The sequence below is a fragment of the Arvicola amphibius genome, chromosome 2 (assembly GCF_903992535.2).
Source record: "Arvicola amphibius chromosome 2, mArvAmp1.2, whole genome shotgun sequence".
Lineage (NCBI taxonomy): Eukaryota > Metazoa > Chordata > Mammalia > Rodentia > Cricetidae > Arvicola > Arvicola amphibius.
The window spans coordinates 60,526,747-60,549,682 of NC_052048.2; the positions used below are offsets into that span (position 1 = coordinate 60,526,747).

The following is a 22,936-nucleotide window of genomic DNA, read 5'->3' on the forward strand; positions in this document are numbered from 1 at the left end:
GGGCCAATTTAGCCTATTCAAGGTCCCGATCATTTCAGCAAAACAGATACAAATTTTAGCTGTGACCCCTCTAGTAGTGTAGTGCTAACCCATTTAACTAACATTTGGGGTAATTAGCATTTCTGAACCCCAAACTGTAGTACAAGCATCTCTCACCCTTCTGGACGGGTATGAACGCATCTTATAAGACTGTGGCTGTTCAGTGTTGAGCAAAACCATCATAAATGCTTTTGTGTGTATACAAAGGGTGGATGAACTCTTATGCATATTTATTTAGTTTTACACACACAAACACACACACACCTCCAAAACTCCTAATGTCTAAGCCACGTTAGTATGGCCGGACGTTGGCACTTTGAAAGCTGTGGTCTTCACATTTGCAGTGGATTGTAAAGGCTTGGGTGCCGTGTAATAAAGTGGAAGGAAGCCTCTCGAATCCATACTGAGCCTCACGTACTAGGCTTTGTGCTTGCATTCATTCTTATTTATTTGCACACAACAGCACAATGATGTCAGAGACGCCACCTGTAGACGAACCTGATCCTAGTAAACCACTAGCCAGAGGAAAACCTGGGCTTTGAGCCTGAGTCTGTCAGATCGGTATCTTCTGGCCTTCCCACAGCTGTACCCAGCTTCCGGAATGCCCGCCTTCCAGATTGCACTCAGCAGTTCAATGTAATGGCATTCATTGATTCTTCAGTTCTGTCTTAAGTCAAATTTCTATCTGATTATCAGACTCCTATGACAAAGGATTTAGGCTAATATGTCATAGGTGTGTTTACAATTCTGAAATATCTGTTTTTCGAATTCATCAAAAAAAAAAAAAAACCTTCTGGTCTCCAACTCCCACCCCTCTCTAATTTTCTCCCTGGGTGCAAACAGCCGTGCGGAGTGCCCCAGCTCCTGGTCTCCATTACCGTTTCTACTTGGTGCCAGAGAGCAGTGAAGTGAAATGACCACCCAGTGAGCAGAGCAGCAGGGCCCGCATTGTCCTCAGAATGGATTACGGCCCCATAAACAGCACAACACAACACACTGGCATTGGCAGGGGCTGCAGTGGGACTGGCATGGCCCCCAAACCAGGCACGGGCCCCTCTGTGGCAGAGGAGGAAGTCTATGCCCTGCTTCCCAAGTGGCCATTCCAGGAAGGAGTCAGATGACTTGAGTTATGGAAACCAAATGGCCCTCCTTTGTTTAAAGAGAGAGGGGGGAAAAAGCCACTCATTTTTGTGGTAAAGTGAAAACAGGCTCCAAACCAAATAGTCCCTCTCAGGGCAGAAAATGCCAGCTCCACAGAGCTAGCCCACAGCCTCCCAGCCTGGGTTCAACCTCAGGGACATCAGAGCTGTACCCCAGGCAGCCACAGCCCTCCATCCTCCCGTCTACTATGCCCCAGAAATATTTGGTGTCCCAAACAGAAAAGGAAGATGAAAAGAGGAGAATTAGAAAGGTCCTGCTGCTGAGGACACAGTCTGTCTCCCGGCCCTTGTGAGCTAGGGCAGGGAGACAAGACAGGAGCTCACAGGACCAGTGCATGGGGCCCTTGCGGGGACACTGACTGCTTCACTGCTGTGACCTCCTCAGAAGCCCTCCAGCTCTAACCACGGCATGCAGCCTAAAGTCACAAGGCCTCTGGGGCCACCCTGTGGCTGCCTGTGGCTCTGTGGGTGGAGCTGCACCACAGGTACTGGGTGCAAAAGCTGTGGATAAACCATAGCCACGAGGAAATAAATACAGGTTCCAGTCAGCCACGCCGGACAGTTTGGCTTATTCCCTCATACAGACTTCCCTGAAGCCAGAAGTCTCTCTGTGAGGACAGGATGCTGCAGAGTTGGGGTATGAACCTGGCTTTGTGTCTATTGCTGTGCAACCAAGATGGCCCTGTCTTTCTGAACCTCCATTTTGCATCTGAAAAATGATCCTGGGGTGGGGAAGTGGTTCCGTGGGTAAGGTGCTCTGCAGAAGCATGAGGACCTAAGTTTGAATCCCTTAGCACCCACGTATGAAAAAGAAATCAATAGCCGGGCACAGCAACGTAAGCCTGTCATCAATCCCAACTCTGGGGAGGTAGAGCCAGGAGGATAACCAGGGTTTGCCGGCTAGATGGCCTTACTGAATCAGGAAGACCCAGGATCACAGAGAAAATCCATCTCACAAATAAGATGGAGAACCATAGAGGAAGACAACACACACACACTCGAGGTGAGCGAGAAAACCTAAGATCCATTCCTGCCTTAGCTCCCAAGGCTGTCACTAGCAGAGTGCTGTCAAGGTGGCAAGCAGCTTGTTGGCTAGGCATCCAGACCCTGCAGCCATCTGGCCGCATGCCATCCAAGAAGGAATCAGTGGTTCAGTTAGCGGAGCTGGTCAGTGAATCTGCCTGTCTCTGCCTCCCCAGTGCTGGGATTTCAATCACCCACCACCTACCTGGCTTTTGTATGGATGCTCAGGATCTGAACTTGGGATCTCTTGCTTGCACACAGAACTTTATCAGCTAGCTGTCTCTGCAAAGGCTGTACTGTGTACTAAAGACGAGCCTGTTGAATAGCTTTCTCCTACAATCTCTATGATGCACACTGATCTTCTGCCCTAGGGGCTCATGCCAGGCCCCACCCCTTCCCAGTTCCCTAATAAAACCTAACTCCTATTTGGATTTTCCTGAAACCTAACCATAGGATCATGGAAAGGAAGCAGCCTGCCTTCTAAAACCCAGGGATACCATGGTGTATCTGCTTGTGTTTGCCAGCTCATCTTCTCCATGAAGATGGCCTCAAAGTGGACGTAGATGTGACTCTCCTTAGAACCCCTCAGCTGTCCCTAAGAGAACAGGAAACTCAAACTAAGCTGTAAAAGGGCTGTCTCAGCGGACGTGGGACCAGGGGACCAGCGTCAGAAAGGAGGCTTTGATTAGTTCTTTTTTAGTAGATGCTACCACACATGTTGGGGTGCTACTCTGTGGGGGGGTCTAGTACATATTTCAGCTTTCTGCTGCTCTGACAAATACCTAAGGGAAACAAGGAGAGCAAACGTCTTAAATGTTTCAATCCATCAAGTCCGAAGTGGGAGAAGGAAGAAAGTACCTTGTCTCATGGCAGCCAGGGAGGGGACTAGGGCAGAGAGAGAAAGAGACAAATTGTGTGTGTGTGTGTGTGTGTGTGTGTGTGTGTGTGTGTGTGTCTGTGTCTGTGTGTGTGTGTGTGTCTGTGTCTGTGTGTCTGTGTGTGTGTAAAGAGAGAGAGAGAGACAGAGAAAAGACAGAGAGAGAGAGAGAGAGAGAGAGAGAGAGAGAGAGAGAGCCTTAGACACAGCCCCTCAGTGACTGCTTCCCCCAGTTAGGCCCCGCCCACCAGCGTGGTACTTGGTTTCAACAGTAAGCCCTCAGGGGACATTTCATATTACAACCATAACTCAGTGCAAGAGGAGTTTTTATTTCACACACTTCTCTGCTTTCATCAAGTCCCTCTGGACATGGTTAATGACCTCCAAAGATACTGAATTGGGAAACATAACCTTGCGACTTCCTTTTTGCAGATGAGAAGCCGTTTGCTGTGGAAGACACTTACTTGCTGTGCCCAGCACCCATCTTAAAAGAAGTTGGCATGTAAGTTTTCATCATCCACAGAGTCCCGTAGCCGGGGAAGAGGAGGCAGAGGGACCAGAGGGGCAGCGGTAGCTTTTGTCATTGCCATCACGGACTCTTTCTCTCATTCCCTCAATGACGATGGTGCCAAAGCTAGGGCAAACCAGCCACCAGGAGGGCGACTGAGCATCTCTAGTTCACAACAAACTCTCATTCAGGCCAGCGAGAAGGATTTGAATAACTTGCCCAGGGTCACACAGGAGCCAGTGGAAGAGTCTGGGCTCAAGCCTGAGGCTGCTGACTCAATCCCAACCACATTTCTAGAAAGTTCTCACATGTATTACCTCACCCTATCATCATCTGTCCCCTAGAAAATGGCTGTTATCTGTTCCTTCAAGACAAAGAAACTCAGAAAGGCAAAGTAAGTGCCGTGGTTGGTTCATGACCTTGGGCACCACTCTTGAGCCTCCACAGAGCCTCAGGTGCTCCCCTCCGTTCCCTGGCCTCACATACAGGGAACACCTCACGGTGCCATTAAAATAAGTGCGAGTGATATGTCCATAAAGAGGGTCAGCACCCTGAGCTAGGGCAAGACTCTGGGGCCCAGAGCCCAGACGATTACAGAGCAGAAAGAGCCTCTCCAGACCGTGCCCAGCAGTCTGGAGATGGCGTCCAAGGAAAGCATTGAAGTCTCCTTTCACCATTTGTCCCCACTCAGACTGAGTGTTCACTGGGTCCTGCTAAACAGCCCGAAATCATATAGCTTGGTGTCAGTTCTTATCTCAGTGAGACTTTATGGACAGAAACCCGGAGAAGACAAACCGATCTGTCCACAAGCTGTCTTTCCACGAGTCTTACAGGGACCCACAAAACTTCCCCATCAGACCACTGAGTCCTCACTAACAAGAGCTGAGCATGCAGCCTACAGTTTGCCCAATTATCCCTACTGACTTGGATGGCTCTTAAGGTGCTTTATCTAATGGGATGTGGTAGAGCAGAACTTTAATCCCACATTCAGGAGGCAGAGGCAAGTGGATCCTAACTTCAAGGTTACCCTGGTCTCCAGGGCTGTGTCCCAGGACAGCCAGGGCTTCACACAGAAACCTTGTCTCAAAAAAGGAAGGAAGGAAAAAGAAAGGGAGGGAGGGAAGGAGAAAGGGAGGAAGGGAGGGAGAGAGGGAGGGAGGGAGGGAGAGAGGGAGGGAGGGAGGGAGGGAGGGAGGGAGGGAGGGAGGGAGGGAGGGAGGGAAGGAGGGAAACTTTGTCTTATTTCATCTTATCACGAAGTATGGCAAACAGGTCAAATGAGGTAAGCTTTCGTTGCCCACTGCAGTTCACTGCAATGCAGAGTTAACATCCTACCTTGACATGTCAGCTGAACACACCCCAGCATCTCTTGTATGTCACAGATGTGCGGCCCTTAGAGACTGTCCTCTGCTTGCTACAAGGAAGAATCTCGGGCCCCACAGGGAAGTAAGCATGCTGTCTGGCTCTCAAGCAGTTGCTCGCAGCACCCCATGCTAAGTGCATCCTGTCCTCTTGTCATTGCAGGAAAGCTGCGCTGCAGGTGAGCATGAACGATGGCCTGTCCTTCATCTCCAGTTCCGTCATCATCACCACCACACACTGTGTAAGTCACAACCTCCCACCCCTTCGCCATTATTGTTTTCAACTGTTCTTCCCAAGCCCCAGCCTTCCCCAGCATCAAACATGAAATGCTTTTTGATTCTTTGTTCTGTCCACCAAGCCCTGATGCATCTGGGTCAGGTGTGGTTTACTGTGATACCTGTGTCAGGCTCTCGGGTTCTCTGTCCCTGGGGCTGAGGAGAATCCCTGGTTGCCCCAGCCTGCATAGGAGATTCAATACTGCACAGGCTGTAGTGAGGGTGGGCCCCTGCGTCAGATACCCTTATGACTGGGGAGACAGAAAGGAATTGGACAACGTAGAAAATATATCTTAAAGAGTCTGGGTGTTTTATTTTTGTTCTGTTTTAAGGAGCAGGAAATGGGCACCAGCTAAAGAAAGGCATAGAATTTTTAGAGGAGCTGTTGTTTAGGGACAGGAACAATGGGGACTTGTTCCTGTGATTGTGGAAATAATCTAGGGGGAAAACTGATGAAGCCGGAGAGCGAGAAGGAAGGGGCCTAACCTTAGGGACACAAAGTATTCTCTGCTGGCTCCCACAACATGGATCCTGCCGGCAGTTCTCACTTCTGACCACCCCTAAAGTCACCTGAGGAGCTAGGTTTTTTCTTTAAATACGATGTCCAATAAATCGAAACTATATGTTTAAAAGAGAGGGAGTGTGTGAGACACCTTCATCCCACAGTACACTAGAGCATGAACCCTGGTGTTGGCGATCCCAAGGCCTTCTGAGGAGGTAATGCGGGGGGAGGGGGGGAGTGGGAGCTGTGCAGGGAACACTTAGGCCTGTGACGTCCCTTCTTAGCAGAGTCACTGTTTCCAAGCTCAGCCTGCCTGGGAAGTTGGGGCTTATTTCACTCATCCCCTAATGGAAATGTTTGTACTACAGTTATTTGAAATTTTCTTTCTTTAGCTAAGTGCATGCCTTCCGTTAGATCTTTCTAGCAATGAAGGAAGGCAATGAATATGTCTACAAAGCTCCTTCCGGGTCAGCCATTAGAAAGTGTGTTGCTAGAACTCTTTGGTAATTGGTATTGTGGCCTTAGTAGTGTTGCAGGTAAATGAGAGATGGCAGTTGAGCCCTAAAGCTAAATGAGGCAAATATGATGTACCTTCTAAATGCACAGGGGGCCGAGTTTCATGATGGGCATGACTGTCCTTGCTAATTCCTGCTTAGAAGTATTCTCCACCACCCTTCGGAGCTAATAATTATTTGTTATGTCTGACCACACTACAGACAAATAGTTATGCCTCTCAGACCTCAAGGACAGGGAAGTTGAAAAGCAAACAATCTTAGGACTGACTTAGCTTGTGGTATGAAAATCCAAGACTACTAATTTAAAGTTGAGTCTCTGAAGAAGAAAGGGTGACCTTACCAATCTGTTGCAAAGTTGAAATAATGCCAGGAAACGTCCACTGTGTCTTCTCAACTCACTTTAACCCCCATCTACCTCAAATTGCCTTTCTCCGATTACATCACCAAGTTTCCAGTTCAATGGACTCTTGATTAAAATCGCTTTCCAATATATTCTGCATTGTTTCCTTTTTACTTGACATTGTCCTGTTAGTCTATAAGAAAATTATCGCCACCCTATTATTTGAGATGCAAGTCCATTCTTTCATCTACTTAATAAACAGTAATTTATGGTAAGATGGAGCCTCCTAGGAACTTAGGGTACATCAGTAGACAGAGGGTGGGGAATACACGATGAGCAGTAAAGAGAAGAAATGATTCCATGCTATGTTAAACTATACGTGATAGAGAAAAACTAAATAAGAGAGTTTAGTACTGCCTCAGTGAGTGGGTTCCAGTGTAAACCCTGAAGGGGACACACTGAGAAGGTGGCAGCCCTGGATAGCGAGGAAGTTAACTGTGAAGCCACAGGAGGGTTGAAGAGGGTAGAAGCTTTCAAACCAAGAGCCCTAATGTTAAGACCCTGAGGCCAAAGGCCTCTGGCGTCTGAAGCAAAGTCAGGAGGCTAGCAGTAGTCTTGTCAAGGGTCCCAGTCAGTGAGGTGACCGGAGACAGGGGATGTGAGGCCTTGTGAGAACTTGGGCTTTGGAAGAGGGGAGCTGCAATCTGACTTGCATGTGAAAGCTCTATCTGTGGAGCTAGCCAGTGAGCAGACCAGGAAACGAGGGAGCTGCGTGGCTCTTGAGGGAATTCTGTTTTGATTCAGTGACATGGGAGGGAAGCTGAGGTATCAAATATGAAACTTGAGAAAAGAAAGACCAGGATGTCCCCAAGAGCCAGACCTTGTATCTAAAAGGATGGCATGACCGCTGACAGACAGACAGGAGGAAAGCTGAGGAGGAGACCTGGGGGTGAGGGGAAATTGGGACATCCAGTTTTGCTGGTTATTCATTGGGTAGTCTTGACTAGGTTATTTATTTGTCCTATGATTCTGTTTCATAACTAAGAAAAAGAAGATGGTAAGCGTGTACATGCTGATACTATTGCTGGTGTTATATAAATGGTCTCTGTAATGAACAGAAGACCTGGAGCTAGTCAACACTCAAGAGTTTTATCACGGAACAAGCTAGCTGGGTGTGGTGCTGCATGCCGGTAACCCCAGCTCTCTGGAGACTTACGCAGAAGGATCCTGAGTTCAGAGTCTTCACAAGCCACCCATACAGTTTGAACTAATGGATTCTCTCTAGAGAACTGAGTCCCCCACAAACACCCTGTCCTGGGTCACATGGTAACAGAGGGACTTGGGACTCTTTGGAGAAAAGACATGTCCATGGTGTACACGCTTGTCACTCAGCCACACCTAAGTGATGGGAAGGATACAAGCAAGGTGGCAAAAACCTTCCAGTTCAAAGACAGAGCTCCAGTCACACTGGCCCCAGCATAAGCTCAGATTAAACACTAAAATAGCCCCAGGCAAAGCAGAGGTTCAGTGGAAGGCGGAAGGCTTGCATCCAGGAGTGAGAAATCTCAGGCTAGTGTCTGTCTGGATGACTTGGTTTTCAGATCAGAATGATCCCTGGGGCCTGGACAAAGGATTAGCCCTGCCCATGCCCGTCACAGCCTGCCCAGGCTGTCACCAGGAAGCAAAACTCATTTTAAAATATGAAGCTAAGATTTCTTGCTTTATTTGGTGCCCATTTGGACAAGTGTGCTCCGAGCATTTCAAGAGCCACTGTGAATAACTGGTGCTCTGGCTAGAGGCAGAAATTCCATGCAGTTTTACAGGATAGAGATTTTTTTCTACTTAGCACCAAAAGATTCTACACTCAGGGTAAACCTGGCAGAGTTGCCCGGCTATAGAAAGTGTCAGGCTTTGGTCCCTTTTCCCCAATATTTCCGAGACACCTCAGTTAGGTTGTCTAGCTAGACTCCTTTCCTCCCCAAGCTAAAGCTGAGAAAAAAAAATCACTGATTTAGTACAGTACAAAACAAGTTTTAGGACCTTAAGGGACTTTCCTTGAAGATTATCTTCTTTTAAATAAATACTTTATAAGTCTATCATCGTGTTTTACCCAAAGAGCACAGAATTCAGAACATTGTTCAACCAGCAGTTCTTAAGCAGTTTCTGGGTATCTGGTCTCCGTGAATAATCTGCAAAGTTGCTGTTGGAGGAAGGAGCCCACCAGGCTTGTGTGTAATAAAGAATGAGGGTAGGGTTGGGGTTTGAGGTTTGATCCCTATAACCCACCATAAAAAAAAAACTGGGCATGATAATGCACATTTATAATCCCAGCCTGGAGAGATGGAGACAGGCAGACACTCTAGTTAACTCACCAGCCAGCCTGGCTTCCTTTTGCAAGTTCCGGGTCAATGAGAAGCACTTTCAAACACAATGAAGTGGACAGCTCCTGAGACATGTCCCCAGAGGGTGTCCTCTAGACTTTGTACATACCCACACATGTGTGTTCACACAGAGAGAACAGGGTTGCGCGAGTCAGGTGTAAATACTGTAGGATTTCTTAAAGAAGGGGGCAAAAGCAATGTCTGCGGAGGCGGTAATGCCACAGTGGTGATCTTAAGATTGATAGTTACAGAGCCGGGCGGTGGTGGCGCACGCCTTTAATCCCAGCACTCGGGAGGCAGAGGCAGGCGGATCTCTGTGAGTTCGAGGCCAGCCTGGTCTACAAGAGCTAGTTCCAGAACAGGCTCTAAAAAAGCTGCAGAGAAACCCTGTCTCGAAAAAACCAAAAAAAAAAAAAAAAAGAAAAAAAAGAAAAAAAAATGATTGATAGTTACATGGGAATGCATAGACAGAGGCTCCATGCTGGGGTAGGCACCCTTTGCAAGGGCTGGGGGCCTGGCAGACCTGTGACTTGTGTTTCTTCCCCTCTGCTTCTGTTTCTATGCCTGCTGCCTCTTGATTGGGGCCATTTCTCAACTCTACAATGGCTCCTTTCCCAGGACACAAACCCACCATTCTTGGTCCTATCGCCTTAGTAAGCGACCCAAGGCCAGACTCACTGCTGGCTCTCTGTGAGGGCTTCTTTGCCTTTCTTACCAAGGTTGTAAAAATCACAATCTTCAAAGAAAGGTAGGAAACATAAAGGCGCTAAGTCTAATTAACCACTATGGAAATGGAGACTACTCTTCCATTTTCTCCCTCGTTTATATGAAAAAGAGCTTAACTGTAAACAATGATTAATAATAAAAAAAAAAACATTTGGTGTCACTGGTCAGATAAATTCTTGTTTTTTTTTTTTAAACGAAGATAAGAATTCAGTGATCTCCAGCTTGAGACATCAAAACTCCCTGAGCATTGTGGGTATGGCAATGATGTGCTGTGGCTACAGAATAATGGGGGGCTTCATTCAAGCTATTAAGTCAGAAGCCCCTGTTCCGAGTCAGCCGTGGGAATGCACACTGTCATCCCAGCTCAGGTGAGACTGAGGCAGGAGTGTCAGGAGTTCAAGGTCATCCTCAGCTACATAGTGAGTTCTCAGGCCATTCCAAGCTATGTGAGAACACGTTTAAAACAAAACAAAACAAAACAAATGAAATCCCAACACAACCACACTGGAGAGTGATCGTGTCAGGTCATCTAGCTGTTCTTAGACCCCACAGTGCATGGCTGTAATTGGGATAATGGTAACGTGTTCTAGGAGCTGGAAGCCTGGATTGTCTATTGAAGAACGGTGGCTCTGTTGTTTATCGGCTCATCTCCCTACCCCCTTACAGGATCTTCTGTGCATGACCCATGGCAGCTTTTTCTCCACCTGATTAAGAGGCACACTCCCTCTTAGGGTATAATAAGCCTGGGTTTTAGGATCAGGGAGGAAAACCTTTGAAAATGTTGTTTACAGGATAACTAGAGGCAGGAAACCCATAAATCCGGTTTACTGATAAGTCAGATAGGGCTGGGCTGCAGTCTTCCTCTGCTGCTTTGGTATAAAAAAATGTTTCCCCAGTGCAGGAATAAAGTAAGTAGTAGCCTTGGGGCAGCAGTCAAGCCTCTGGAGGCAGAGAAGCAGTGTTTACTAGGGCAGATGTTCTTCCGTTAACTCTGAAATCCCTGCCATGCAGATGACATCTGTGTCCCTACCTGTGGTGGCACCACAGTCTCTATGCCACACTTCACCTTTAGGGTACCGTTCCCTTTCTGTGGATGTGCTTCCGCTTCCAGCTTGTCCTCCAATGGTTTTCTTCATTAACTTTTTTACAGGTACTTATTAATACTGGGGGGAGGGCAAATGTAGACCACAGGATGATGACTTTTCAGAGACGGTTCTCTCCTTCCGTCATGTCAGTCCTGAGATCACTTAGGGGGGCCATGCTTGGTGGCAAGTACCATAATGAACAGAGAAATTATGCTGGCACCATCACCTCCATTTTAGTCATTATATCCTGAATCCAGACTATTCTTCGTCCCAATAGGTGGTATTTTTCTATTAATATGTGTGTGTGCATGTGTGTGTGTGTGTGTGCATGCGTGTATGTGTGTGTGTAGAACAGAGACTGAGAGGGCAATCTTCAATGCCTCCTCCACTATAAAGAATTGTCTGGCTCAGAGTGGCCATAGTACAATGGTTAGAAAACTCTGACAATCAGAATTAGCCCAGGAGTCTACATTTTTAACAAGCCAGCCAACTAAATCTTAAACAGAAAAGACTCTTACCTTCATAGCTACCTAATTCTTACTTTGTCATCTAAAGTTTAAAAAAAAGAGAAAAGCCACTAAAATCCATTGAAGAAACAGGGGTTCTTCTCTTGACTCAAGCCTAGTCCATTCACGAAAGAGTCCCACAGCCTTCCATTCAGAATCCATTCTGTATGTCCCTTTTAGAGTCCTCTGTCTGAGACAGATATAGGTATTTGCCCGCGTTGACAATCTGCCTTGCTGAGGCTGCTCAGAAAGGGGTATGCCAGACAGAAGCCACCAAGCAAGGCTGCAGGTGTGACTACAGACAGGACAGAGGCCATCGTGGCTGCAGGTGTGACTACAGACAGGATAGAGGCCACTGTGGCTGCAGGTGTGACTACACACAGGACAGAGGCCATCGTGGCTGCAGGTGTGACTACAGACAGGACAGAGGCCATCGTGGCTGCAGGTGTGACTACACACAGGACAGAGGCCACCGTGGCTGCAGGTGTGACTACACACAGGACAGAGGCCACCGTGGCTGCAGGTGTGACTACAGACAGGACAGAGGCCACTGTGGCTGCAGGTGTGACTACAGAAAGGACAGAGGCCATCGTGGTTGCAGGTGTGACTACAGACAGGACAGAGGCCACTGTGGCTGCAGGTGTAAGTACAGAAATGACAGGGTCCACCACCCAGTACTATCTGAAGAGTTCAGCTCCATCCAGTACAACCACGCAGGCCCATTTTCTATGTCGATTTAGATCTGTTACCAATAGCTTTAAAAGAACTTGGAAACCCACAGATTCAGCTTGGTTTTATGGTCAGCTCTCTAGGTAAACAGATGCCTGGCATAGCCACCACTGCCAAAGTTCCTTCAGTTTCACCAGCCGGGTAGGGAGTGAGTCCAGTAGCCTGGGCCGAGTGGCAAGTTCATCTTGCCACATAATAAAAAATGACTGTGCGCTCTTAGGAGTACAAATGAGAGCAGATATTTTCCCTTCTGTTTTCCAAGGTCAAGTAAACAGTCCATCCTCCAAAGCATCCATCAAAGTCTGTGATGGGTCATCCTCCTAGTGAAGGAACCAAGTCCAGGGACAGGGCCACAGTGGCAAATGAAACCAGAGATATCATAGTAGGGCCAGCGTGTGCGGACAGAGGGTCAGAGAGTCTGGGAACAGCAGCCAGCCCCTGACCTCCAGAAGCCATGACACAAATGCTCTGCTGGGAAGACAGCCCAAAGGTAAACATTGTACAGTATGAGGTGCAGCAGGACATAGGGCCTGCAAAATCCCCTCATTAGTTCTAAAGACGAGATGCTTCTGTGTCTATGCATCTTTAGACGAATAATGAATTAGCACAGACATGCCACATCTGGGGTTTACTTTCCAGCCAGTCACTCAGTGTCCTTCCTGCAAAGCAAAGCCAACGGCTCCTTAAAAAATGCTAGGATCATAACACGTATGCAGCTTGCCTGTAAGTGTCTTTCACCCCAATAAGAGAAGAGATTCCCCCAAATTGATACCTCTGAAGGAGTGAGACCCAAGCTCCGACCTCCCTCACAGGCTTTTACAGACCAGCAACATCCCACCTTGCACCCAGCTCTCTCCCATGCCCACCCCCTCCTTGACCTTCCCATCCCCTGGAAGAGGCTGCCCTGGGGGATGGGTAGAAAGGGGCCTTGAGAGAGACGGTGACGAAATGTGGGGGTTAGGCAAAGCGAAGCCATAGAAAGCAAGTCCAAGGCATTGCTGCAGAAGCTTGCCCCTACCTTTGCACACTGCAGATGTGCAAACTGCAGCCAGGGGTGTTAATGTTTATGCACTCGGTCAGTCAAAGAAAGAATAAGTCCTTTTTTACTTTCCATTATTTAGTTGAAGGAGTTTAGCGCCAAGGGTGTCGGGTCTGCAGCCCTGAGGCACAAATGGTTGGATCCTCGCACTTCATGCTCAGCCTTGAAAAGGGATGGCCAGCTACACGCTTTAGATTGTTATAAGTGGTGTGTCCTCTAACATGTGTGGGCTGGGAAAACGGGAAAGATTTGCTTGAGGAGAACAATAAAACTGAGTGCAGCCTTGGGCCAGATGAATCTGCTTCCATCCTGATCCTGGCCGTGCCATGCTGGACTCGGGATAAGGTGCTCTCGCCCTTGGGCTGTGATCTCTGCGCGACTGGCCTAGTGACGCGCTTTCTGAAGACATCCTGACACCGTAACGAAGTTTGCTTCCTAAAACTAAGGGGGTGATGGGCCCCTGGAACCTGGCAAAAGTAAACTCTCTATTTGAGCTTAATGTTCAGTGACAGGAGGGTTCTTTAGAGTGAGCCCGAAGAAGCTGGATGTGAGAGAAACATTACAGAATCTACTGTGTTATGCAGACTATGGAGCTGGAGCTCACTGATCTGGGGACACATCTGGCACAGAGAGAAAAGGCCATTCTAAAGCAGGTGTGCAGCTGTCTGTCTCAGGCACAACTGAGTTCTCTGCCATGGTTCTGTCCAAGCACAAGTAATTGTCAGCTTGGCAGAGTTCTGAAAAGGTCATTTGGCATCAGATGGTGACTGGGCTGGCAAAACCAACAGATTCCTTCCACAACTGAGCGTCGGCGATTGTGGATCTAAGCGCACATGAAATGAGAAGGGTAAACACAGCCTTCCAGAGTGTAACCGATGAACCTGGCTTTTACATTTAGGAAATCAATTTGAGAGACCTTAGTGTTGGTGTTGGAGGGGGTCCCCTGTGAGATGCAGGTCAGCCAGGCTGCACCTAGGACGAATGAGGTTTCAGCCACAGTGCTCCAAGCACGCGTTCTTGTTTGCAAGGCAGCGCTTCTGTTTACTCAGAGAGCCACCCAAAGCTTTGTTTGGTTAAGCGATGTCCTGTTTTTTAAGTCACTTTAATAATATACCTGTGGTCTGGTGCACGATCGTCAGGAGAGGGAAGAGAGCCATAGGAATACGAGTGCAAAGCTCAGATCTCAGATACTGCTTACAAATGAAACAGAAGGAATTTGCCAGCACCTCTGTTTTGATAGCCCTCAGATGCATAAAAATATATTTAAGATGTTTAGGAGGACTCACGCTGGTTTATTTTTCTTGGATATTTGAATGATTGAATCTTAAATATTTTATCTCTAAGTACGGTAAGGAATGTGCACCCTGAGTTTGAAATTTCCTTGTTTTGAGAGTTGATAAGAGAAAAAAATGTTTTTTCTGCAACTATGCTTTGGAAAACTCTGAGATACCCATATAGTAAATGGTAAAAGTACAAGTTAAATTTAGGAGTCTATAAACAAAATGGATGTGGTGGGTCAGCCATAAGGAAACACGGAATGATGGCTTGTATGGCCAAACCCCCCAGCTATCTGCTGTTTACAATAAGAACACATTCCACGAAACATATGAGGAAAGTTATATTAAAAAATAATAATAAAAAGAAAAAGCAAAGGAGTGTGGCTGTCTAATGAAGGGAGACTGAACTGTATAGCAAGAAGAAAAAGGAGAGAAGACAATAGTGACATATTGCTGTCATGAGGACCACAGCGTGATGTGCGTAGTAGCGGTTCACCCGGAAGTTCCCATGATTCTGGTCTACATGGAGTGACACACCCCCACCACATAGATAGCAAATCTGAGAGGGTGACAGAAAAGTTTGTAGACCCGCCTTCTCTGTTCCGAGGAGAGCTATGTGCATCTCAGGAATTGATAGGGGACATCACAAAGTTAATAAAGTATAAATGATTTGAATGATACAGTAAAAAAAAATAGCTGCTGGACAGATTATGGATCCAGCGCAAAGTCCTAAATAGGGGTTAGAATTTTAGGGCTGTATAAGATGAGAGGTATAATAGTTAGCAAGGTGTCGCTTTGGTTAGAAGTCACACACACTGTTTCCTCCACATTTTAACATCTCTGAAATTAAGATGATTCTGCTAATCAATAAAGCACCATGAATTAATGGGCAAATGTTTTCTTTAGTGGACCATAAAACAGGAGGCATCCCAGAGAGGGTTATTGGAATCTGGCAGAATACTTTCCATTCATCTGTATTGTAAAAGCAAAAGTTAAAAAAATGGAATATACTTAAAAACATCTGATCAGTCACTTCCTCTCCACCACCTACCTAAGGACTTGTGTCATACAGAACACAGCCATGTTCTGGAATGAAAAAATTAAATATCAATAGTTAACAAAGCTACCAACCAATTATTAAAATCTTGCATGCTTCAAAACTCACAGCTGAGTAATCTATGAGCCAATGTGAGTTAAGGATCACTTGGAACTGATTGATTGCAGAGGCACCACATACCAAAACCTCTGGTATAGCCAAAGCAGCTATCAGAGGGAAATTCATATTCCTAAGTGTTTGTATAAGAAACAAAAAATAGTGATAGGTCATATCCGCATTGGACTTGAGAGATCAAAGAACAAAATAGTAAAAAAAAAAACTTTTAAAATTATGTATTTAAAGGGCAGGAGCTAGTAAGATGCTCTTTCAGAGGACCAGAGTTCATTTCCTATCTCCCATGTCAGTCAGCCCATAACTGCTTAGAACTCCAGTTCCGGGAAATCTGATGCCCTTTTCTGTCCTCCATGGGCACCCAAAGCACATGTGTACACACACATGCAGACACGTGTGTGCACATAAGTAAATAACAAAATAAGTCTTTCAAACAAGCCACTCAAAAATTATGAGACAAGAATGGTGTGGAGAGCAAGGTAGCTTTTAGTTGAATATGGCAGATGTGACAGGAAACAGGCATGGATCCTCAGGGCTGTGTTCTTGCTGAAGAGGTTCCCTGGGAAGACCAGCCAAACCTAGAGCTGTCACCGGCTGGGCTGGGGTGAGGTCACTCACACAGCGGACTGAGAGAGCAATGCATGCTGGGAGCACCCCTGCCCTTCTCGGTTTCCTTTCTCACAGGGAATGTTATGAAATATTGTAGTTTATATTTCATCTCTTTTTACCCCCAGCTAAAATTGTCCAATTGCTCTGAGCCCCTGGAGTGGTGAAGCGGTGGAACCCTAAAGCAGTTTCTGGCCACTGTCTTGTTAGGATTTGCTTGCCTTAGGGCTGGAGGGTCAGAAGTCAGGGCCCCCTGCATGCTAGGCCTGGGCTCTCCAGCTCAGCCTCAGCTTTTGTGCTGTTTTGGCTGCACTTTTCCTGCTCTCTTGTTTCTTGGTCCCTCCCTTTCCTACTTTGACATAATAAGCTTTTAAGTATCCCAATATCAGATAACCAAGTGTGTGTGAATTGTGCGTTTATTAAGGCCAGCCTCTGAGTCAGAGCCTGGGGGAGAAGTGTGCACCGCAAGTACACAGGCCTTGGAGAAAGGCCAGTGTGTCCATTTCCACTGGCTCCTGGTGGCCCGTGCTAAGCCAGAGGGCTAAGACTTGGGGTAATCACTGATCAGCTATGAAAGAGAGCTAATTCCATGGGACGAAACATCAAAAGAAAGAGAAGGAAAGGGGGAAAGGGAGAGATATCCGTGTGTGAAATGGAATCAGAAGTGGAGGGAGCCTGAGATCTCCTTCCCCCAACACTGAGCTAACTGACTGATATTTAAACACAAAGTCATTAGGCGAGGCCATGACAGCATGCAACAATTTACGGTAACAGTGTAGCAAATTGCACATTGTCCTGGCCTCTGAGGTCATTTTCTCTCTTATTCAAAAGCTAGTGATATGGCTCAGTGGGTAAAGGTGCTGGCCACCGAGTCTGATGGCCAGATTTCCATCCCCAGAGCCATTGCAGTAGAAGGAAAGAACCAGCTTCTCAAAGTTGCCTTCCACCTCCACACATATAGACATATATAGACATACATGCACACCACACATACACACACACCACACACATGCCACATTATACACATAACACACATACTACACATACACACACCACACACACACCACATACCACATTGTACACATCACACACATACTACACATACACAGACCACACCATACACACCACATACACACACACATGCCACATTACACACACCACACACATACTACACATACACACCACACACACACACACACGTGTAATTTTTTTAATTGTAAAGCAGATCTTATTTGGAACTGGCATAAATCATATTATCCTATTCTTCCAGAGCAAGCAAATTATCCCCTTTCTCCCCTACAGAACAGCCAGCTATTCTTTAGCTATCAGCAATGAGCCAGGTCTCGCAGGGGTAAACAGACACCTTTCGGGGAACAACCAACTGTCTCACCACATGCACTAGGCCACCAAGGACCCCAGAAGTCGAGTTTGTTTCTCCCTCCCCCCAGTGCCACAGCAGCAGGACCCCAGCCAGCATTCCTTTGCCTTCCCCGTGGCTGCTGAAGCAGATGTTCATTTACTCATTGCCCAGAGCAGTGAGCTTAATGTTTTGGTCCTTTCTTCCAAGATTAAAAAGCACTTGAATAAGTGACAACCAGAATATTTCCTAGGATCTTTTAGACACAGCCCAGCACCAGGAAAGTGGCTCCGCTGTCCCGTCCAGGAGGCATGAAAGAAGTGGCCATCTTACCTGTATCTCCCAAATTCTCAGACTTAGAAAAGGCAACCGCAACACTTGAAGTTCTTAAGACCCTCATAGAAGGTCCAAGCCCAACCTAAATATATACCCGTGTGTCTTTAAGAGGAAGACATGGTGGCCGTCAAGTTTTTAGAGTGTGTCCGGTTTCCCCCAGATACCATGTGTGGTGAGCTCCTGCATTCTGCACTTCCCCCACCCCACTTGGACCTTTGATAATGGTTCAGTCTTACCTCTGGAATGTCCCCTCTCCTCCCCCCCACCCAGTGTCACTGTGCCCTCAAGGCCAGGCAAGGGCTGTGTGAACGTGCCACAGATGGTGCCCTGCCCTCAGCTAATGTCATATCCTCACTCTGTGAGCTCTGGCTCTGTGTTATCTCATCCCCTAGCCAGACTGCCTGCAACCTGTGTTTCTCTCTGAGACGGCCCTTGGACATTGCCCTGTCTTCCTAGCAGGGCCAGAATTCATTCATTTCAGGACAGGAATAGATAGATAGATAGATAGATAGATAGATAGATAGATAGATAGATAGATAGATAGATGATAGATAGATAGATAGATAGATAGATAGATAGATAGATAGATAGATAGACCAAACTATAGTTTACACATCTGCATGGTTTCTGAGTACTTAGAAAGCCAGACTTCCTCCAGAATATTGTCACTATTCTGACTAGTTCCTGTGCTTGCTTAGAAACTGCTGGAATTTAAAGATGTAGCATTCGAATGTCCTCAGGAAGGACAATAGAGATGCCATTGTCATTTGATTCTCACAAACTCTGTCATCTGGGGAAGCAGATGGTGGAAATTACATGAGGAGAGATCTGCTCGTGGGTTTCAGAGACTCCGGTAGCTGTATCCTAGAGGGAGTCTCGGCTCCCAAAGCCTGTAGCTTGCAGGCCATTCAGTTCGTTCAGATGTGGGCGTTCTCTTACATTTCCCACAGGAACAGGCCCCTGCTTCCCCGACCTGTTTTAAAAGGAATTCCACAAAGGCTGAGGGGGCTCGCACCAGGGGTTTTCTGTACTAGGCTGAGGGGGCTCGCACCCAGGTGTTTTCCCGCACTGCCCACATTTCCCGGTGACGACTGTACCGTCTCCAGTGCTGTCAGTCTCGTTGCCATCATTGCCTCTCGGGTGGCAAGAATGAATCTGTGTGTTTAGTTATGTTGCCCTCACTAGTGTTTGGTCAGCCTTGGCGGGGCTTAGGTTTACCAGTAGAAAATCCCCTTGCGTTGTGTTTTCATGGACGCTAGGGTGGCAAGCTAGGGATTTTGGTTTTTCAAATATGCAATCGGGGACACCCCCACAACACACACACACACACACACTGTAGGCCAGTCAAGTTAGCATGAGGTCGTTCACAAGAATCAGGCTCATGCCCCTGAGCCAAACCCGGGTGCGGAGCGTGGAAGCGAGGAGAGAACGGGAAAGCAAGCCAAGCGGACTGAAGGACAGCCATGGGCTCTTGCAGACTTGTCTCGGGTAATCAGTCAGGCCTGGGAAGGAATGGTCGTCTCGGCTTTACGTTTGCAGAGAAGACAGAGGGGCTGGATGGCCTGCCACATCCCCGTATTCACTTGAGGGGATGGTAGGATGCATCGCCTTTCAGAGTTCACAGCCAAGCTCTCTGCAGTGAGGCTGGTACAGCTGTCCCAGCAAAGGTCTGAGGCAGGGGTACGTTCCGGAGAGGTTGTGACAGACATCAACCTGCCATGTTCTCATTTCTTCCTAGCTAGCCAATAGTGAGGTGGCCACCTTGAATCATTCCCTTTGACGAATCCTTCCATTTAAAACACTGTACTTTGCTTAAAAGTAAAAAAGCGACAAAATCAGATGTATGCTCTGGGCGCTTAAAGCCAGTGAATGCGGTGGGGTAGGGGAGAGCATGAAGAGAGCCCCTGTGAGACATGGGAAATGCTCAGATAGAGCTAAGGAAAGCACAGGCACCTAGACACCCACTGCTCTGTCTTCCCTGCCCAGCTACATCTTTGTGTCTGTGATGTGCTTTGAGAAGGCATATAGTAGGTGCTTCATCGGTGTTGGGTATGAAAGACACATGCTTCAGCTAGCACCGAAAATCAGTTGCCCAAGCAATGGAGGGTAGAAAGGGCATTTCGGGAAGAAACTGGGGGAAACGTGAAGCAGACACTGTCCCAGGTGCCACTGAGCACCGAGTCAGGAGGGAGCTGGGAGACTGTGGAGAAATGAGAAAGGGCTGGGGAGGAGCAGCCGGAACCATGCCTGCAGAATGTTCAGGGTGGGTCTCAAGGAGTTGACGGGTTCCCTGAGGCTTTAACAAAAACTTGTGAGCTTGTTTGTACATGTGGCTGTCCTTTTCTGAAGAAAGGGGTGTGCCATTCTCACCATCTTCTCCAGTGTTAGGAACATTTGTAAGCATAACAGATGTCTAAAGATGAGCAGGTTAGGTGTCATGGTGTTGTGTAGAGAGTGGGACCCCGAAAACCTGGGGTTACACTTGGAGATTCTAAACCTCACCTGGAAGTGGACGGGGCTGAGGCAGGTTGAATTAGGGTGTGGGTCAGAGGGCAGGGTACACTGACAAAGAGTATGGCAGTAGGGGAGAGAGAAGGATAGGAAAAGGAAATTCTCCTAACTTCAGGGTTCCAGCCAGGGTTGGCAGAATTGGAGAGCAAGCAGGTGTGAGGGAGAAATGCAGGCTCAGCCTGGACCACTGTGCTTAAGATGTCAGTGGGAAGGAAAACAGGACCAGTCTAGGCTCAAGATAAAGACTTGTGTGTCTGTATGGAGATGAGAGTTTGAGTCAGGAAGTAAAGTGAGCCCATTCTGGAGAGGGCTAGGAAGAAAGCAACAGACCAAGGATGGGTCCAGGAGCCACACAGCAAGATAACCAGACTTCACGCAAACCTGAGACCACCAAATGAAGACGCAGGACTGACTGAGCTAATAGTTAAGGAAATTAAGGAGTTTTCTAATGGTGGGGAAGGATGGCTCCACGGGGCATTTTGGCTTTTCCATGCCAGCTGAAGCCTGTGAAGAAGCTGGGAGGGAATGGTCAGAGGTGGAAGAAGGGGCGGGGCAGGGTGGGGCTGCCCAGCACAGGTGCAGAGGGCTAGAGTTTCAGCGAGGTGAGGGGACAGGTTTGGCAGCTGAGCCAGAAATACCGGGAGAAGACGCAAGCTCCAGCCTTGCCCATGCAGAACGTCTCAGCAGCAGTAAAATGACTTAAATTTCATCTTTCAAAATAAAACTTGCCCATGCTCCGCTGGCTCTGTCTGGGCAGGAAGCAGGGCTCTGTGCAGCCAGCTAGAAAGGCTCTGCATTCCTCAGAGCCCTGGAATGTGACTGTCAGAGCGTGGCCCTGGCCTGAGGGAGAGGAGAGCAGGGTGCAGCCCTCCTGTGCCCTTCTGCCCTGCGGCCCTGGGCTGACTCTGTGTCCCCACTAAAGCAGGGACAAGCTAACAGCTGATAGTCCCTGACTGAGCATGCTCCTCTCACTAGCAACAGCTCCATTTAGAAAAAAACAGATTGCTGTGACGTCACAAGTGGGTGGCCAGAGCTGCCCTTGGCTGGATGGTCTCTTTCCCTTCAGGGCTCTCAGTGTGTTTCAGACACAACCAGCTTAGTAGCAAAGAAAAGGAGGTTATGGGAAGGAAGAGACGTGGAGAACATTAGAGTCCCATGTCATCAGCCTGTCCCCAGGCGTCCTGTGGATATCGTTCAACCAGCCTAACACTCAGGGGTCCCAGCAGACACTCAGTTTTTAAATGCTGTGTGTTCAGACAGCCCAGCCCTCTGAAAACACAAGTGGCTTCAATAATTCGGAGCTTCGACACTGTCCAACTTAGCGGAGACCGCGAACCCGCAGCAAACCACCACCCACCATCTCGGGCTCTTGTCCCATCTCTCCTGCGGCATGTGCTTCTCAAAGCACCATTGCTGCCGTCACCCTGATGCTAGGGTGAATGAGACTGGGGCCACATAGTCGGGACAATAAAGTGTGCCTTCTTCCTGCCTCAACTGTGAGGGAACTGACATAGAAGGAGCTCAATGCTGTCTTCAGGGCCATGGGGTAAAGCCTGGCTGAATGTGGCCAAAAATGGGCTGGAACTGTGTTGAACAGGTTCATCAACCCACACTGGACAGGGCACTGGCCAGAGAAGACACTTAGTGGGGGTTGAGTTACCCAGAAATGTTTAGTTAGAATTTGGGGCCCCTTGCTTTCTAAGGTCCTAGGATGACTTTTCTTCTCTTACTCTAGAGAGCCCCTCCTCAGACTGTGGAAGCACGGGCCTCAGAAAGCCTGCTGGAGTAGGGCAGCCAGGGCAACCGACCCTGGAGCCACACAGGCCCAAGAGACAAGGCAGGGCAGATGCAGGCGTGCCCTGAGCTCTTGCCCTATTTGCTGAGTGAGGAGGGAGGAAGCAACAGACCTGGATCACACACGCTCTGCCCCAACACGGGAAGAAATGTCGGGAGTGGGGAAGGAACAGTCTTAACCGTCACTGTCTCTAGGCCCTGCAGGAAGAGGCTTTCTCAGCTGCGCCCCAGACCATGGGCATTAGGCAGATTCCCAGCACAGCCTGGCCTGAAGACTCGGGTTTCACATTTCTTTACATCGAACAAACCCAGGCTCCTGCTAATTTCTTGTCCCTTCACTATGGCAACCCCCAAAACAAAACAGAAAAGGGCAATGGTCCTAAGTTTTGTGTCATCCAGAGGCCTCTGTCTCCTACAGCAAACAAGCCCAGACATGATCCCACACCCCTCCCCCATGCCATACTGTGGGTAAGAAATCCGAAATCCCTAGACTCCACCCACCAAGACAAGCTTTCGCTTTGTGTGTTTGCAAATCTTTACCTTTGAGTGCAATGCCCTCCTTGTCTTAAAGAGAGCGGCTGCCCTCATTTTGAGAGCCTAGGGAAGCCAGATGAAGCTGACATTCAGAGAATACCATCCCAGCCAACCACTGTGCTCCAGTGAGAAGGGAGCAGAGTTGAGCACCCCTCACCTTCGGATTTCATGTCGCCCCGCCTGTCTACATGTTCCCTTCTGTAGCAGCTCTGAGTGTAGGGTGGGGACAGGCTTGAAGTTGCTCACTGGAAAAGCCCAGCACTCCCCAGCTGGACGGTAATAACCC

At 48.0% G+C, this 22,936-nt stretch overlaps 1 protein-coding gene across 3 annotated transcripts in view; it reads left to right on the forward strand.

Moving 5' to 3' along the window:
* Nucleotides 1-22,936, forward strand: part of Antxr1 (ANTXR cell adhesion molecule 1) — a 185,763-nt gene that overhangs the window by 80,721 nt on the left and 82,106 nt on the right. For 2 of the 3 annotated variants that reach the window (XM_038320077.1, XM_038320075.1), the window contains exons 11-12: nt 3,532-3,601; nt 5,132-5,210. In XM_038320077.1, the coding sequence (XP_038176005.1) occupies nt 3,532-3,601; nt 5,132-5,210 (149 nt within the window). Of the gene's footprint in view, nt 1-3,531; nt 3,602-5,131; nt 5,211-5,685; nt 5,815-22,936 lie in introns of those variants that run through there. The other variant, XM_038320076.1, reaches the window with a different exon arrangement.